Source organism: Pinus tabuliformis, chromosome 6, assembly GCF_031772625.1.
Source record: "Pinus tabuliformis cultivar Carrire ecotype Pingquan chromosome 6, CPIR1, whole genome shotgun sequence".
Lineage (NCBI taxonomy): Eukaryota > Viridiplantae > Streptophyta > Pinopsida > Pinales > Pinaceae > Pinus > Pinus tabuliformis.
Genome location: NC_142292.1, coordinates 975,326,859 through 975,345,472, shown reverse-complemented (window position 1 = coordinate 975,345,472; position 18,614 = coordinate 975,326,859). Strand labels below are relative to the sequence as shown.

General features: G+C 42.9%; 1 protein-coding gene across 1 annotated transcript in view; it reads left to right on the top strand.

Annotated features, from left to right (window-relative positions):
• The first annotated feature begins 225 nt into the window (after nucleotides 1-225).
• LOC149262253 (BSD domain (BTF2-like transcription factors, Synapse-associated proteins and DOS2-like proteins)) overlaps nucleotides 226-18,614 on the top strand; it is a 408,058-nt gene continuing 389,669 nt past the window's right edge. Inside the window, exons 1-2 of the mRNA XM_089423765.1 lie at nucleotides 226-557; nucleotides 956-1,119. Coding sequence (XP_089279891.1) covers nucleotides 1,039-1,119 — 81 coding nt within the window. The 5' untranslated portion in view covers nucleotides 226-557; nucleotides 956-1,038. The remainder of the gene's footprint in view (nucleotides 558-955; nucleotides 1,120-18,614) is intronic.

Below are 18,614 nucleotides of genomic sequence, written 5' to 3'. Positions count from 1 at the left end.
TTCATCTTATTTCCATGTTTCTCCCCCATAATACAATAATCCCTTACTCCAAATATCACGTTCGATTCAAATACGGGAGGGGATTCTATTTTTAAAATTTCAACAAAAACTTGCACGTTCCTAAAACTTGCACGTTTAAGGAACGGCTGACTTACATGGAGACTGATTGAACCAAAATTTATCTATTAACAGCAAAATTTGATGAAGAGAAATGCCACGGTGTACAACTAGTCCAACTGAGTCCCACCCTCCTATTAACAAAATGGTTCCCCTCCCTCTCACTACATCTTTGCGGCTAAACACAATAATCGGAAATATAAACCTGCAGCGCTCCTCTGTTCAATTGGTCTGTTCTATATATTCCTGTTGTTTTCATTTCCGACAACACCCCGATGATCGATTCTCTTTGTAGCTGATCTGCTTCACGATGACAGGTTTTTTATAAGAAGTGTTCAAGAAAGCGACAGCCTCTGGACACTGTGGAGTGTTTTTCGCCATTGCAGCGGGCTCTGTCTACGTCCTTGCTCAATAAATTGAAGACCTTTAAAGCTGCTAAGGTTCGACTTTCAAACCCTACGCGAACTAAGATATTTTATTCAAACCCTTCACTGTCACTGTACATGGCATGCATTTCAAGCCTGTTGAAATCCAGCTGAGGATTCATGCAAGCATCTGTTATTATCATTTTAGTTTTATTCGTAGTTTCCCCTTCCGTTTTTTATTTGACATTGGGACTCACCTGAAGCCAAGGCCGCAGCATTAAAAGATCTCTCTTACGAGGTCAAAGGCTCCGAATAAATCTACCGTTTCTATGAATTGTTCTTTCGAATTTTCCTACTCATTGTTATGACTATTTATTTATTTATTTGACGAAAATTTCAACATTGAAACACGGTGAATTTTTATAGTGATATGAAGTACTGATGTAAATTATGATTTGATGCTGTTCTTGCAGTGTGTCGACGTTGTAAAACCAAAATCTCGAGGATCAAGAAATAAAGATCAGGTTTTGGGGGAGTTTGAAAAGACAATTCAAATATGGACACACCCCTTGTAACACTCCGTGCCAGACACAAGCCCGCGGTGAAGGACCCAGGGACACAGGGTGTCTTAGTGTTGGTAAAATTTACTGTGCAATATCTACAAATTATTTTCTCTTGTAAAACCAGTCATTTTATGCTCTTACATTTGAAAAACAGATGAGCCATGTCACTTTAAAGTTTAAACTCTGTCACCAAGTCTTAAAAATAGGCTTCTTATTATATCCGAAAAGATTTAACAATATGTACTTATAAAGTATCATAAGTCAAAAGTAGGTATGGCATTGCAACATAAAATTCCCACCAATACTAGTGATCAACAAAACACCAAGTCCTATTGACTCGAGCCAAATGAGACATAAAGCCATTATCATCATGGCCATATGCCAGAGCTGGAAAAGAATTTTAATTCATAACATATGCCAGGAATGATCAATATACACTATCCCGATCCTTTTGTTCCCCCATATTGCTGCCTTCCAAGATGGTGGGAGTTACTTTGAGTGCAATACCAGGCTTCCAGAACCTTTTGGCAGAAACAGAGTGAATGCTTTAAGGATTGAGTGTAACTGGTTACTGCATAGAGCATAAACTTACCATAGAAGGCTGGAATGTTGAAAATTTCTCCCGGCAGTAAGGCCACCATATACAAGCACACATGCTTCTAGGTAAACATGGCCTCTGTCATCTCCAAAAGCACTTTCCAGTGCGCCTTAAGCCAATAGAGCCATGTATTGAACTTGGAATGAATCCTTCAGGCTTTATTGAGCTTGAGATTGATTAACGAAGCAATGGTCGCCCATTCGTAATCATTGACATTCTTGTACGTGAGGAAGGTTTCCCTGCAACCCGAAGGCCAATCTTTCGACCACTTTTTTGGGGTTTGAATACTCAATTTGAATAAAGGCAATCAAGGATCTAAACCTGAATTTTATCATTTAAACTTATTAGAATTATTCAACCAAAAGAGGTTTGTTTGATCTGATCCTACGGGATCTTGTCCCTAACTTCAAAGGAGAAGACATCCTGAAGGATTTGACGCCATTGTCGAACTGTATAAAGGTAGGGAACCAAGGATTTTCTACGGAGGCCCTCCTCCCATTCCCAGGCTTGCGGAGTCTTTTTGTCCAAACTAAAATAGATGCCAAAGGGACTAATACGAACACACATAGCACATATTGACCAAACAGGGCCGAATTGTTGAACCCTTCTTCTTCCAACAAGGCCATTGCGGCGAGGCAAACATGGCCATTTTCAGTTCTAAATTAGCTTTCCAGATTGCCCTAAACCAATCGAGCCATGCTTTGATAGTGAAACTAATACTTCAGACATTAATCTGAGATCTATAAACAGAGTAATGTTTGTCCAATCATGACAATCAATAGGCTTATACTTAAGGGTGGGTTTCTTGCAACCCCAAGGGTCAAGACTGAATTTTCCACTGGTTTCTTAGGGGTATGATATTCAATTTAAATGAAAGGAAGTCATGAATCAAAATCTAAATATATCAGTATTGAACTTATCAGAATTATTTGACTGAAAGATTTGTTTGAACTGAACCCCTGGACTCACTGTCAGACCTCAGAGGAGAAGATACCCTAAAAGGGTTTAATGTCTGTATGGAATAGTCTAAGGGAAAATTTATGATTTTCAGTCATGGGATAACACTTAGAAAGGATGATAAGTGACAGCTGTAAAGAGTGATCATTGATCGAGATTTTGAATCTGATCTCCCCGTTCTGGCAGAGAAAAGGCTTGACAATCTCCCAAGCCTCTTCTAGATACTCTAATCAAAGAAAGATCCATCCATCTTGACTGACACAGGAGAAAGGAGGGCTTGGAAGTGTAGTCCTTTCCCCTCTATTTTCCCATAAGATGAACCAGAGCAAATGTAGTCAAGGAGTAGTTTGTATGCTTCTTCCCCTTGTAGGGAACAAATACTCCACTTGGCACATAATGATAGGCCTTTCTTTTGAACATTAATAACTTCCAGTCCCCTCATTCCTGAGTTGCAACAAACATTCCACTCCACTCTATGGAGGTCCTGTAATCCCAAAGGAGTTTCTCATTCTTGGCATATGCGGCTGTTGATGGGGCTTGTTGAGATGATGGTGTAAGGCTAACCTCTCTTTGTAATCAATATTGTGTATTGTGGGGTTTCTAGGTTGGGCTTAAAACTAACCTAGTCAACACTGATTTATTGTATTCCACTAAGGTGGGTAAGCCTGACCTAGTCATGAAAGTGGGCCCTTAATCCTTCTTGGGGAAAGTGACCTACCCTTTTGTCTGTAAATACACAATTGACCTCTCATTTGTAACATTATCTTGAGCTATTGCTTTCTTATATGAGTAATTTATTCTTTAGCCTATATGCACCATTGCATCATATCTAGATTCTAGAGTTGTGCACTCTTCTTCTATGGTTGTAATATTCTCTCTTTAGTGCACTCATGGTTCAGGTCTATTGTTCTTTTGGGTAGAGTTTTCTCTAAGGTGTATTTCTTATGGTTCTATGCTGCGTTCCCTAGTGCTGTTTTCTCCTTGTTTATTGCAGGATTTAGGTTTTCTGGTCAGTTCCATTTGATCCTCTGTCTCATATAATATGAATGTATCAGAGTGGGTGTGAACCTCCCATACTCATTTTGCCATTGGTTAGGGTTTTCTTCTTGGCTGTTTATGCTGGTATCTTTTGTGATTAGTTATTGCAGCAAAGAGTGCCTAACTTAAAGGAGTATTTGGGCTGTGTTTTATGGTGATTTTATAGGCTAGAGAAAGGTGCGCTAATTGATGTTATTTGAAAATTGAGCCTGTTTTATGCACTTTTGGAGACTTCTTGCACAGGACTGGAGTGCCCCACATCACGGCTCCCTGCTGGTTTATTTCAGGGTATTTTCAGTTGCTGATCTGATGCTATTAGATGGGGCATTATCAGGTTTTGTGACTATGGAACCGGTGTTTTAGATTCTCTTTTTTTGCTGCTGATCTGAAGTTTTAGGCCAGCACCTTCATTTAGACTTCGTTGGATTTTTTTAGGGTATGAAAACGCTGTTTTTCAGCCAGCTACTGTCTTGCTTCAGATTGTTTCCAGAAGCTGCTGGTATTTTTCATGGGGTTAAAACACTCTTTTTCAGCAGGAAACCTCTCATTTTGCTGCAGATTTTCTGGAGATTTTTGGTATTTTTTGCCCTGGGTTTATTAAGGTGAATTTCAGTAAGACACCTTATGTTTGATTTTTTGTAGCTCAATGTGATACTTTATTGCTTGAAATTAAATACTGGGTGCTGGGTTCGGGGAAAATCCAACATGGTATAGAGCCGAAACTCTGAATTGCTCAGAATTGCAAGTGCTGAGTTTGTACCGAATCGCTGGAGCCAGGTTCGGCTGGATTGTACGAACCCTTTTTTCTTTTAAAGGGCCTTAGTAAATTGGCCGGTTAAGAAAAAAATTTCACGGTTGGAAATTTTTTGTGTGGCACTATTTCAATTAAAAAAAGAAAAATAGAAAAAGGGTGATTTGGGTGGCCGACAACCCTTTGTGGCCGTTTGACTCACTCACAGTTGCTGGTGCAGACAGGGATATAGCTGGTGGGTAGCACGAGTCGCCAGTGTGGCCAGCATAGGAACAAGCCCTGATAGGCGGACACGGCAACAAATGTAGGTTGGGTTGCAGGGATATGAGTGTAGGGGACAGGGCCAACAACTTGATCAATAGTGTGGGCAGAGGATTGCTACACCACAGTGAGACACAGCCGTTGGTCACATATGGGGGAGCTTAAGGATTGACAAACCCATCCGCTAGTCGTAGGTGAAACTTGTAGCAACCAAGACCTCATGGAAGACAAGGTTGCAGGCAGTTAAACATCGAGGGGTTGAGAGGCAGTTGGATAGGCTGCGCCTGCAGAGTTTGCTATCCGTTGAGGTGCCACGAGGGCACCTGCTGGCAAACAATGTCACTCAGCATCAAACATGACATAGGAGCACAAGTCACGCGTTGAGTCGAGTGGTAGCTATGAGGGTTGAAAAGCCACAGGGTTGCAACATGGTATTAGATGCCATAGACAAGCCAACTGTGAAGGGACTCACCTCGTGAGGATGTGAGACAACCATGCCAGTGCAGTAGAGGTGTGGTTGGGGAACAGTCAACAACCATAGTCTCCTGTGCGGGGGGCGGGGGGGGACTACATGGTTGCCATAGGAGATGAAGGCATGAGCAAAGCTACAACTACAGTTCAAACTAGTAGGTGCATGCGCAAGGAGAAGGAAAGGGTGCCAAGGGGTTGCTGTGAGCAAGTATTGGTTGCAGAGTCGAGTCTAGTTGCACAATAGGGGATACAACCACTGACAACACAAAAAAAACCAACAGGAGGAACTAAGAGCAGCAGTCACCATTTCAAGCGTAGTAGTTGACAATAGGGAAGTGGTTGTTGAGTTGCTGTACAATTGGTTTGTGTAAAGTCAAGTCGCGTAATTTGCAGAGGATCGAGTTGCAATGCTGAAAAGCAAGAGCTGGGAGACAAGTTTAAGCATAGGAAACTTCATCAAAATTTTCTTTTGGCAGGTTTTGATCAGTTGGACAAGATGGCGACTAGTCTCAGGTTTGAAGATTGCTTGTACGGTTTGCTCAACTACAATATCTGGAAAGAAAGAATTGCATTGGTGTTAGAGGAGAATGAGATCTGGGAGTTTGTAGCACAAACTCAGATCCCTCCTACCGATGCAACCCTTTTGGTAGCCCATAATAAGAAGGACGTGAAAGCCAGGAGAATTATCCTGGTGGGAGGTGTTGACGAAGTTATATGAAAGAGGCAACGAGAACCAAAAAATGGGGCCGAGAGAGAAACTTAGCAGCACCAAGATGTCCGAGAATGAAACCGTTTCTTCTTATCTCACCAAAATATCTCAAGTACGAGATGAGCTTGTTGCAGTAGGGGAGAAAGTTTCCGACTCAGAACTGGTAAGGACAACTTTGAATGGGTTCATAGAGTAATGGGGTGCCTTCCTTAAAGGAGTTGTGGCATGGGAGAATCTCCCAACTTGGGATAGGTTGTGGGATGACTTCACCCAGGAGGAGACTCATGAGGAGGCTCTTCGTGGCAACTAGGTAAAAGGTGAAAGAGATGAGAATGTTGCTCTTTCAAGTCATGTAAGAAAGGGCAAGGGAGCTGCCAAGATGAACAAAGGAGAGGGAGGATCCTCTCAGGATGGGAAGAAGAAGGACATGAGCAAAGTCAAGTGCTTTGCATGTTACAAGACATGACATTATGTGACCCATTGTCCAAACACAAAGAAAGACAAAGGGAAAGCATAGGTTGCATCATCAATTGAGAATACAAATTTTGTAGCAAAGTTTGACGAGTTCTTGTTAGTGGCTGCTTGTCTTTTTGGCACTAGTGTTAGAAGTTCCCGAATTGGTGGACAATGATGCATGGTTCTTAGATACTGGAGCATCTTGCGGCTTGCCATATGACGGGAATTAGGGATGTGTTCCTTAGTGTTTCAGAGACGAATTTAGAAATGCAGGTGAGAGTTGGTATGAGTACCATACTTGCAGTGAAAGGGGTTGGAATAGTGGTATTCCAGCTGAAATCAAGAGGATCTTTGGATGTGGTAGAGAGCTGTTATATGTCCGCGGGTTGAAGACGAACTTGCTCTCAGTCTGCTCTGGAGGACGTAGGGTATGATGTTGAGTTCCATAAGGGACAAGTATTCATATGTTTAGAGGGAGCTACCTAGGACACAATAGTCAGGCTTGGTGTCAGGAAGGGTAAGTTTTACAGCTTGCAGGGCCAACCTGTAAGTAGATCTAAGGGGATCTTGGATCGTGGATTGATGTTAGTGACAGAGATTGAGCAAAAAGCTTTGAAGATTGAGTTGGTACTGGGGACTCAACGTTCTAATCTAGAAGATGGGCTAGAGGCCTCTTCTAGATATGCCACAACTAGTGGGTATGAGCTAACATTGATGGATGCTCAAGAGCAACCTCCTAGGAGCATGGTTGGAAGGAACAGGTCTTTGGATCTGATTCTGAAGCAAGTAGCAGGGAAGTCTTCCAGTTTAGAGGGTGAAGCCACAACAATAGATGATGTGGTGGTATTGGAGACAAATTCAGGTGAAGGTGGTTCTTCCAGAAGTACCTTTGTCGCTAAGAGGGCTTGTTAATTTTTTGTAGCTCGAGCAAGTACTTTTGTACATGTGGAATGTCTTCTAGCCATGTATCTTGACTAGAAGGACCTTGTTTGCCTCTTTAGGAGCTTGCATGCGACATACAAGGCATGCATGTGAGTTGCATGTGACATATAGAGTTTGCATGTTGATTGCATGCGACATGTGAAGTATGCAAGTGAGTTGCATGCATACAGATTAGTTGCATGTGACATGCATGAGATATGCATGTAAAGCAAGCTAAAATTATGACTGGTATTTGTGTTAAAGTAAAGAAAGTTAAAGGTAAGAAAATTAACTAAGGTTAAGTCACTTATCTTTAGTTAACTTGACAAGCTAATTTTGTTTGTCAATCTTAGCTTAGAAAAGTTATAAATTAAGCCTAAGGGTTGAGGCAAATATACAATAACAACACAAGGGTGAGAGCAGTGTCTCAGTTAGGGTGCAGTGGGTCTGAGAGAGTGCAGAGAGGTTGGAGATCTAGATCCACAAGAGAGAGCAGATCTGCTGGATCAGATCCAAAGGATTGTAATCTGTATTTTCTCAATTGGGCCATTATCCCACGAAGGGACCCCAAGTAGGCTCTGAGTTTTTTATTTATTAATGAAGAACTAATTTGTTGGGCATAAATTTGTTTGTGATTTAGATTGCTAATTGCTTCTACTAAATATTTTTGTTAGGAATCTAGCTGTGTGTTTGTTCAGTAATTTATTGCTTGGAATTAAATACTGAGTGCTGGGTTTATCGAAAGTCTAACATTTTCATGGGGTTAAAACACTCTTTTTTAGCAAGACACTTATTCTCATTTTACTGCAGGTTTTTCTAGAGATTGTTGGTATTTTTCGCCTTGGGTCTATTATGGTGAATTTCAGTAAGATCTTATGAAGGTTTCTTCTTGTTGAACGTATGGACTCATGGTGGATATCTTCCTAGTTAAATGGGGTTGATTGTGATATTTGGATAGAGCACACAATTACCCTTCTTCATAGCAAGGGTTTGTGCCTATAACCAATGAAAACCCTTCCTCTTGATGTTCAAGATATGACTTCATCAGTGTTGGATTTCAACATGTTTTCATAAAGTACATGGGTCCATCTTCCAAGATATTGTATATATGATCCTTCTACTCTTGAGATGATTGAAAGCACTTTTGTTATTTGTCCCACCAAATTTGGAGATGTTATTTATGTTCTAGAAGTTGGTGGTTTTCTAGTGGGTGCTTGGGTTTATTATAATGTGAGGCATGCTTATTAGATATTGGTTCATATTGAAATTTGTAGATGTATGGAGTTTCTATTCACAAGTCCACATGATCTGTCCTGCTATTTTTTATAAATGATTTTTCCATTTAAGATTCCCAATTTTTAATAGTGGATCTTTTTTTTCCACATTATGATGTTGGTCCTTTTTGTATATACTATATTCAATAACTTCATGGTCAAGGACAACTTGAGCCCTCTTTGTACCTTTAGCCAACCAACATGTTTCATGGGATCTTTCTTTTACACCTCTACTAGTGGCCTCCTTTATCAAGTTGTGGAATTGTGTTGGTGCGGGAATTATGTTTTTTTTGGGGGGGGGGTTATGTGGCACCTTCATTATATGGCATGTGTTCAACATTGGGATGGAAGTTGTGATGTTATGCTGTATCTTCAAGACTCCTTGTTTAAATTGAAGAGGGTGTTGTGCATAAGGCCAACCCTATCTTGAGCTGGGTATTCAAACACCCACTCACTTTTGTATCATGGCCATGACCAACCTATTTTTATTTTTATTTTTCCCTTGGTAAAAGTCGTAATTTTCATTAAGAAAGAAAATTACATTTTGTAGATGCAAAGGCATATACTGTACTTGGAGCTAAAAGCCCATCCAGTTTGAGTAATCAAAATTTGAGGTGTACTCCACGCAGGCAAACACTACTCTGTTACTGAGATTGCAATATAAAATATGTACTTACTCTACGTAGAGAGTATTAAAAAAATAACTGTCATATATAAGTCTATTTCATTGTGCATATATATAATATTATATAAACAAAAACAAAAATTATTTCAAGCTCCTTCAGAGCTAATTAATCTGATATGTCTATAAAAGGTCGATGATAGTACTGATGGAAAGTTCCATCCTTCTACTCCAGTATGCTCCACGTTCCTATAGGCTTGTGCGCTGCTTCCTTGGATAGCAAATTGACAACTATGTTCCGCTCCCTATATATATGATGACAATTAAATGTGTCAAATAAATTTATAAGTCTATGGACTTCTTTCATGATATGTCTCAGAGAATATGCATTACAATTTGCATTTTTATTTATCCAGTTGCATACAATTTTTGAATCTCCAAAAAGTTGTAAATTTCTGCATTGTTTTTCCAGTGCAAATTTTATGGTGTATTTTGCTATGATAAGCTCAGCAAAATTGTTAGTCCCTTTGCCCAATCCCATTTGTATTTTGTAATAATGTGATGCTGAAAGATGTAGTATAGTGCCTCCCCCACATGCTGTGTCTTGCGCTGAGCCGTCAAAATATGCCTAGGGGTGTGCTTGGTTTATGCTTTCTGGTATGATATCCCTGGGAGTGGAACTAGATTCCACCTCCGGAATGAGATGGTAGTTAGCTAGTATTCGCACAGTGATGGTTGGCCAGTAGGGGAGGGTGTTATGAAAGATATATCTATTACGGGCAATCCAAATGGCCCAACAAGTAAGAATGGGGAGGTTCTTGGCTTTCACCGAGGGTACGGTAGTCCACCAAGCTTCCCAGGCTTCCCGAACTGACATGCCCTGCCATTGTGAGAGCGAGGGTATATGAGAGTGAATAGAAATCCATAGCTCTTTTATGGATGGGCACATAAGGAAAAGATGGTCCACAGTTTCATTGTCGGCTTTGCATAGGTCACACCAGAAGGGTCCATGAAAGCATCTTTTGCTAAGATTTTCTCCTGTGGGGATTTTGTGTCTCAGTATGGTCCACATGAGGAGTCTCGTTCTGGGTGGTGCTTTTAATTTCCATATGCTGCTCCACCAAGGTTTGCACAATGGAGGTTTCTTTGGGTTCATTAGGGCTATATACCCTGCTTTTGGTTTATATTTCCCATGCTTAGCTATCCCTCTGTCAGTGAGGTGTGTTCTAAGCTCCTCAGGGAGCCTGTGTGCGTTTCCACAGCCAATCCAGGGATCAATCCCTATTCTGACGGCCGCTCCCGACTGTATTTTCCATGTGAGACCTTCCCTGATAAGGGGCATTGCTTGTAGAACATCTTTCCATATGTTTGATTTTCCAGCTTGTATCCACTGAGGTTGTTGTAGCCAATCCATGAGGTTTAGAGGAGCTATGTATTTAGAGATAGCCACCTTAGTCCACAAACTATGTGTTGTGATTAGCTGCCACCCTAGTTTGGCTGCCAGGGCTGTGGAGAAAGTGCCAAGGCTTTTGATTCCCCATCCTCCCCATTTCTTTGGGAGAGCCAGGGATTCCCAATTGGTCCAAGCAAAAATCTTTCCCGGCTGCTTCCCTTTCCACAAGAATCTGCAACATAGGTTTTTGATTCTGGCAAGGATTCCCCTAGGTATCCAAGCTAAAGACATCCAATATACTGGGGTTGCTTCCAGAACTGCTTTGATGAGGATCAACCTTCCTGCTCTCGATAAATATTTGTGGTACCAAATGTTAAGCCGTTTTTCCATTTTGGTGATAAGCCAGATCCAATCGGTGTTCTTATATCCAAGGGGCTTTATTCTATAACCCAAATATTTGAGTCCCTCCTCCAGGTGCTGTAGGGTATATGGAAATCTTCGCAAGGCATACTTAATCTCATATGGTGAGTACCCTATAGCCGTTATGGTGGACTTTGCATCATTCACCATCATTCCAGTGGCTGCTAGGAAGGTAGAGAAAGAGTTAAAAAGAGAAGTCACCAATACTCCCATTAAGGAAGAGCAACACATCGTCTACAAAGAGCAAGTGCGTCAATGTGCATCCTTCTGTGATCCGGATCCCACTTAGCCTACCCCGTTGGTGTTCCTCTTTTAAGATACAGTTGAGACCTTCCATGATGAGTAAGAAAAGTAACGGGGACAGTGGGCATCCCTGCTTGAGACCTCTTTCAGAGTGAAAGAAGGGAGAGGCCGCTCCATTTATAAGAACACTGAATGTTACATTAGTAATGCAACACATAATCCATCTTATGAAATCATATGGAAATCCTAAGTGTGTTAAGATCATTCTAATGAATAGCCAATTTACTCTGTCAAAGGGTTTCGACAAATCTACTTTCAGGACCATACCTTTGAGCTTCTGGGTCTGTATAGAATGCAGTATTTCTTGAGTGGTTCCGACTGCTTCATGGATCTGTCTATTCTGAAGGAAGGCAAATTGTTCAGTTGAGATGTGGTTAGACAGGATCGACCGGAGGCGATTGGCTATGATCTTGGAAATGATCTTGTAGATACAGTTACACAAGGAAATGGGCCGGAGATCATTGAAAGAGATAGGGTTGCCCGATTTGGGTATGAGGGCGATGAAGGTTGTGTTGAAGGCCTCATACATTCTTCCACGGGTTCTGCATTCTTCAATAACTTGTAGGAGGTCCCCTCCCAGAATTTCAAAGAAGGCCAGGTAGAATTCCACATTCCATCCATCCGGGCTTGGGCTTTTGTCTCGCTTAAACCATTTTAGGGTGGCTTCCAATTCTCCCAGGGTTACTTCCTTTGCCAATTCCAAGGCATCCTCCTGGTCAACAAACCTTGGAAATAACTGAGCTGTTCTCATGATTTCAGCAAGGGTAGCATTTGGAGGGGCCTTGTAAATGTTCCTGAAGTGAGCTGTGGCCAAAGCTGCTAATCGGGGGAAGGTATTCACTATTTCTCCTTGTTCATCTGCTAGCTGCCAAATAGTATTTATCGCTTTGCGCCCATTCGCAAATTTGTGGTAGAACTTGGTATTATCATCCCCTTCCTTAAGCCAAATGGCTCTGCTTCTCAGTCGCCAGCTTTCCTCCCTATCCTTGAGTATTTGACTCCTCTTAGCTAGAAGGGAGGTTATATGATCTTTGTGTTCAGGGGAAGAGAAAATCCCACCAAGTTCATTCTCATAAGCCTCTATGGCCTCTTCAGTCATCTTAAGGATAAGGTCTTCCTGGGTTCTCTTTTTGTGTGCCCATTTTTTAGAGAGATTTTTTAGTTCTCTCAGGTTTTTTGCAAAACCTTCTGAGATTGTCCTTTTTGCCACAGGGGGTGAGCCTTCCAGAATTCGGTGACTAGTCGGATATATTCTGCATCTCTTAGCCATGCAGAGTTGAATTTGAAAGGAGCTTTTGGTTTGTGCATACCCCCTCTTATTTCCAGATAGATCGGCCTATGATCCGATAATCCCCCTGAGCCAACCCACTGTCTAATTCCTTGGCCCATGTTTAACAGGTGCTCCTTGATGAGGAATCGATCTAGTCTTCTAGAGAGACTGTCCTCTCCTGATCTATTGTTTCTCCAAGTAGGTAGGATTTTGGAGGAGGGGATATCAATAAGGTTATGTTCCTCCAGTCTGTTCTCAAAGAAATCTGAGAGGTTATCTCTTTGTGCATTGTGCCCCCATGATTCTGCAAAACCAATGGAGAAATTTAAGTCCCCCCCCAAAAAAAAATGAGCTTGTCTTTTTGAAGGATGTGAGAATTTAACAGCCTGTTCCAGAATTCTTCCCTATTGTGACAGGGGCCATAGATGTTGATAATCTTAATCTCAGTATCGAGTTCAGAGGTGTATATGTCTGCTCCTAAGTGACCTGTGCTTCCCCAAATATTGCAGATTCTGATGGAACTAGAGCGTGAATGCCCAGAACGCCCTGATGCATCTAGAGCGTGAAAATTCCATCCAGGTAGCCACGATTCAACAAGGTGGGTAATGACACTACCCTATCCCAGGGTTTCTTGTAGAAAAAGGATATCAAAGGGCTCAAATAAAAACAATCTTCCCATGGCTAATTTTTTGTTAGGGCTAGCCAACCCTCTACAGTTGAAGGATAGCATTTTCATGGAGGGGGATGCTCAAGGGTATTCACTGCTCTAAGTACCCAGTCGATGGATTGTTGTCTGCCAGCAACAATCTCTTCCCCAGCTTGTTGTTAGTTTTGGATAAGGAGGAGGGTCTACCTCGAGGCTGCTTAAGAGGAGGGGGAGAGGTGATCAGGCCGATACCCAGTGTATTTGGAGCCTGTAATTGAAGCTGAGAGCGGAGGGGGTATCTGTTGGATGGAGGGCTTGGTGGAGGGGTGGTAGCATGGATGTGGGGGATGGATTGAGGGTCCTTGGGAAATGATGGCGGGGTACAGGAGATGATGGGGGAGGAGGGTTTAAAAGGGCACTCCAGAGATATGGGAGGGTTATAGGTGTGGACATGGGGTCGAACATTATTTGTATCTATGCAATGTGATGAAGCAGTAGAATAAGCAGAGGAGGAAGTTGAATTCAACATACCCGTGGAGAATGTAGCCTCAACAGCCGCCCTTTCTCTGGTCAGTGGAGGAGAGGGTGGGCCAAAGGGTGCTTTTCCCTGCTTCTTCCCGATCTCCTTTGTAGGTGCCTGTTTTGCATTTGAATGTGCCAAATTTGCTGCTTCTTCAGCCAATGGGGGGCTACCCTGTGCTTGTGAGCTTTTTTGCGGAGTTACCTTCCCCTTTGCTCCTCGCTCGCCTTCCTATTCAAAGGGTAGTCCTTGTACAAGTGTCCCACCTTGTGGCATCGCTTGCAGCGGAACGAGACTCCTTCGTAATCTAGAATTTGCTGACGGGAGAAGGTTCTCCATTGCAGAGTGATATGCTCCTGGAGGCCCCCCCAGTGTCTAGATGAACCAGAATCCTAGCATACGCCATCATGCCGGTAGCTAGATAAGATCTATCATGCTCTAGATAGGTTCCCAGTGTGTTGCCGATACGCCAGAATATATCCTCCAACCAAAATTGGAGGGGTAATCCAGGGAGCCGAACCCAAATAGGCCCTACTCCTATCTGCTCTTTTTCCAGATCAAATAGAGGGTTCCATCGACGGAGAAGGACTGGAGCGTGTTCAAAATGCCAGAAGGAAGACAGGACCCAATTTGTGTGCTCGGCTTTGGCAAAGCGCAGAGCGAACCAACCCCTAACAAAAGTTTGAACAAAGGGAAGGTCGGCTAGGTGCTGCCCCCATACCTCAGAGGTCCACAGCTTGAGCCTAGCTGCTGTGTAGCTTCGGCTGCGAATTCTTCCTACCAACACACGATCCGCCGTATCCATGGTGTCGCCCCACTGTATATCCTCCCCAAGCCTGAGGATTACGTCTTCGTCTTTGGCTTTGAAACACTTTCGCTTCTTGATAGGCCTAATATCTTCTTCAGGGGCGTCTGTTCGATCCCCTGGCTGATTAGGGTTTGTATGAGGGTTATCAGGGCTGAATTGGTCGGCCGTAGGAATAGGTTTCGAGAGCGGGGGTACAACCGAGTAGCTACCAGATGGAGGGGCCTCAAATACTGCGGCTTGTGGGTTTCCCAGAGCTGGATTAAGGTGTCCCGGGGGGTAGCTTGGAGAGCCGACAGGACGGGAGGGAAGGGGGGTTTGTGAGTTTGTAGCCGCAGGGTTAGGGTGGAATCAGGTAGACGCAAAATTTGTAGCGGAAGGTGACTGCGGCGGCGAGGTGGAATCGGCCAGACCGGAGGAGGCTTGAAGAAGGTTACAGTGGAGCAGGAGGGTCCCGAGATCGAGGGTAGACCAGCAATGGTAGCTGTTAGATCGCAGCAGAAGGGTAGGAGGTCATCTGCGGCGGAGCGAGCAATTGTCCAGATATTGACGTCCTCCAACGGGTCCTTCGAATAATCTACTAGATTTAGCTCCATGCCTGTTCCGAGAAGTTCTCTGCTAGCTGCCTCCAGGACTATTGTAACCGTCGCCGCAATAGGATATCAGAAATCGACAAGTATGCAGCAAGCAGGGTGGAGGACGGGGTAACAATGCTATTACGGATGGCTTGGACGGGTTATGGGAACTGCCGCGGTGAAGGTAGTTGGTGGAAGCAGAAGGCGACAGCTAAGGTAGGTATGGCGTAGGTAGGGTGTAGTCGTGTTGCTGCTCGACTGCAAAACGCTAACCCTTTTTAGACAGGCGATGTAGCTCCATTTTCGTCCCTGCAGTTATGCGTGATGTGCAGTTTATTGTTTGATATCTCGCCATGACCAACCTATGTTTTAGTTGGGTATCCATAAAACCACTTGTAGTATTTGATCGTTCTCACTCGAATTCAAGATGGTATCCATAAATCCACTCATTGTTGTATTTTAGTTTGGTTTACATAAACCCACTCTTGAGTCTTAGTGTTATATTCGAGTGAGTTGATTTCAAGTTGGGTATCCGTATACCCACTAGTAGTGGTATATGAGATTGATATGTGTAAACTGACTCTTGTTCTTTGGGGTAGGTATCCATACACCCATTCTTAGTTGTATTTGAGTTGGCTATCCATAGATCAATTCTCAGTATTGTCTGTTAGCATTTGAGCTCTCTAAGTGTGAATTTCCACAAAAATTCTGCCTATTGCTTGAATGAACAATCTGAAACTACTTTTCTTTTCACCAAGACACATAATTTCTCAACAATAAAAGCAACGAAATTAAACATAGAGATAAAGACATTATTACATAAGTGACATAATGATTTTCTAGGGAACCCAACTAGGAAAACCCTCTTCTTTGCTGTAGTATTCTTTATCGATAGGAACTGAGCAGTTTGATTTCTTACAAGGCAAACAGTGACCTAGAGAACACACTTGTCCTCACTATACTAGTTGGACACACCCTGCAAACTATCAGCCTTTGCCCACCTGCTTACATGTGTTGAGATAGGCCCGATTTCCTTGCGCACAGACTGCCTATTTGATAGCGTAGGAGGGTCCCTATTACTTGGGACTAGACTCCTATTTCCTAGCGCAAAATTGCAGCAACAAAGCTCTCTACAACACTGTACACCAGCTCCTCTAATGCACACTCACAACAAGGAACTCTGCTCACACACAAATTCATGCAAGACAATAATGAATCAAACATGTGCCTTCGTCCCCCTTTTATGCTATTAGATCATGCTATAATTGGAAAATTATAATTAGACAATTACAAATTTAAACTATAGTTGTGATTGACTCGGTTAACTGAGTTCGAACTGAATCCTCCCTAATCATAACTTGGAGTTTATAACTCGTCCTTGCCTCAATCTAAATTGAAGCTCCCAATTCGTCTTATCCAAATTCGAAGTGCCACTTGCAGACCTAGTTAACTGACCCTCCAACTCCATGCATGAATCTACTAACTCGTTCATCTCCACAAATTCGTTCTTGGAAAAAGGAAGACACCTCATGGTCTTTCTTGACTAAGGCACAAGTCAAGAAGGACCTTCTCTCGCTATTATTTTCAACACTCCCTCTTAGCAGGGAAGGTGCCACTGGAAGAACCTCGTCCACTTGGATCTGTCTCCAACACTACCACGTTCTCCATTGCTACAATTGCTCCTTTTGAAATAGAAGACTTCCCTGCTTTCTCTTGCGAAATTTGATTTGAAGGCCCATTCTTTGTAACCATGCTCTGCGAGTCCATCATTGTAGTCATAAGTGCCATGTATCTCGTATACCTCTGTGGCTACTTCTTCTGGCTGAAGTTGATATTGGAAAATCCAACTCTCTCCTGATCTCCCTTAAACAAATCTTTTGCCCACTTGGCTCGAACTGTCCTTGTGCTGGGAGTCACCGACTGATTGGCTGCCTCCACTCGCCTTGGTCTATGCTCATCATCATGTTAGTCATCCCAACTGCCAACTAGTTGAAACTCAAACTGAGATATTGGCTGAGAGCCTGAGGCTCCATCTTGAGAGCTCTATCTTGCTCTTGCTCAACCATCACTTCTCTACTTTGAGAGCTTCCTACCTTGCTACTCAAGGCTGCACCCTACTCAAGGCTACACTTATTTGTGTTTTACATCCAGAAGCTAAGTGTTGGAGGTAAGCCTTATCTCTGCTGAAGATGACATCATAACCCCTGTCCTCAAGGGTTCTACCAAAACAAGATTCTGCTTAAGGCCTGGTACATAGAGGAGTCGAGGACATCTCTAAAGGTGAAGAGGATTACCTGACTCCCTCTGAAAACTGACAATACCAATTCCTCTAGTTGCATACATACCATCATCTCCTAGCTTGACCTAAAATTGCTTGTCCTCCTTCAGGTGGGTTAAATACTTCTTATTCCCGGTCATGTGGAAGGATGCTCCTGAATCAATATACCATAAACTGCTATCCGCTGAGCTTGCCATGAAAGCAATCAATGAGAAATATTTTTCGAACTGGGTAGAAAACACATCTACCTACGTTGATGCCGCTGCATGATCCTTACTAGACTCCTTCTGCTTAGGACACTTAGTGGCATAGTGGCCAAACTCATGGCAATGGAAGTACTTGATCTTGCTTAGTTCCTTCTTCTTTTTCTCGCCCTTCTGATTGTACTCGACCTCTTCTTGGCACTTCTTGCCCTTGGCTTTGTTTGCTAGGGCAAAGTTCTCATCGTCCTCTGTCTTTGTTGACCACCATCTCTAGTCCCTTTCTGGATCTGTTCCTGAACGCAGTCACCCCATAGCCTTTCCCAACTAGGAAAAATTTCTCTACCACTTACTGCATCCTGGAAGCTATACCAAGACTTATGAAGTCCTAGTAATGCAAAAATCACCAGATCACTCTGGTACAGTCACACCCACACCACCTAGCTCATCTCAAACTTGAGTGAACTTTGAAAGATATGTGATGATGGGCTCATCTTTGCTCATCTGAATACTTCTTAGCTTCTCTTTGAGAGCAAGCTTCCTGGCATCACTAGTGCCCTGAAGCAAATCCGTGATAGCTTTGTACATCTCAAATGCTGTCTTCTTCTCATAGAGATGGGGAATGATATGATCTTTGACCCCTTCTAGAATGATCCTCCTCACCTTGGTGTCATTCTTATTATGCTGGATCGACTGTTGGGCATCTGTAGGAGGCACTCGTTCTTGCTTCACAAACTCAAACTCTCCATTATCTTCCAACACTACTGTGATCCTCTCCCTCCATGAGAAGTTAGAGGCTGCCTTAAAACTGTGATCTGACCTCTGTCCTAGGAACTCCATGCTGCTATCCAAGGGATTGCTCTGCTCTGCTCTTCAAAATCTACCCTCACTAATCAACTCTGCTCCACAAAACTCAATGAACCTAGGGCTTGACAAGGCTTCCCCCTATCAGTGATATTGCTCCACTAGTATCACAGAACTTGGCACAAAACACTGCTGTTCAATACTCTTATTGACAACCCTTTCACTAGCAACAGGGATCCACAGAGATTAGCCTACTCGTAGCCCAAACACAGACCTTACACACCTCGACCTTACACC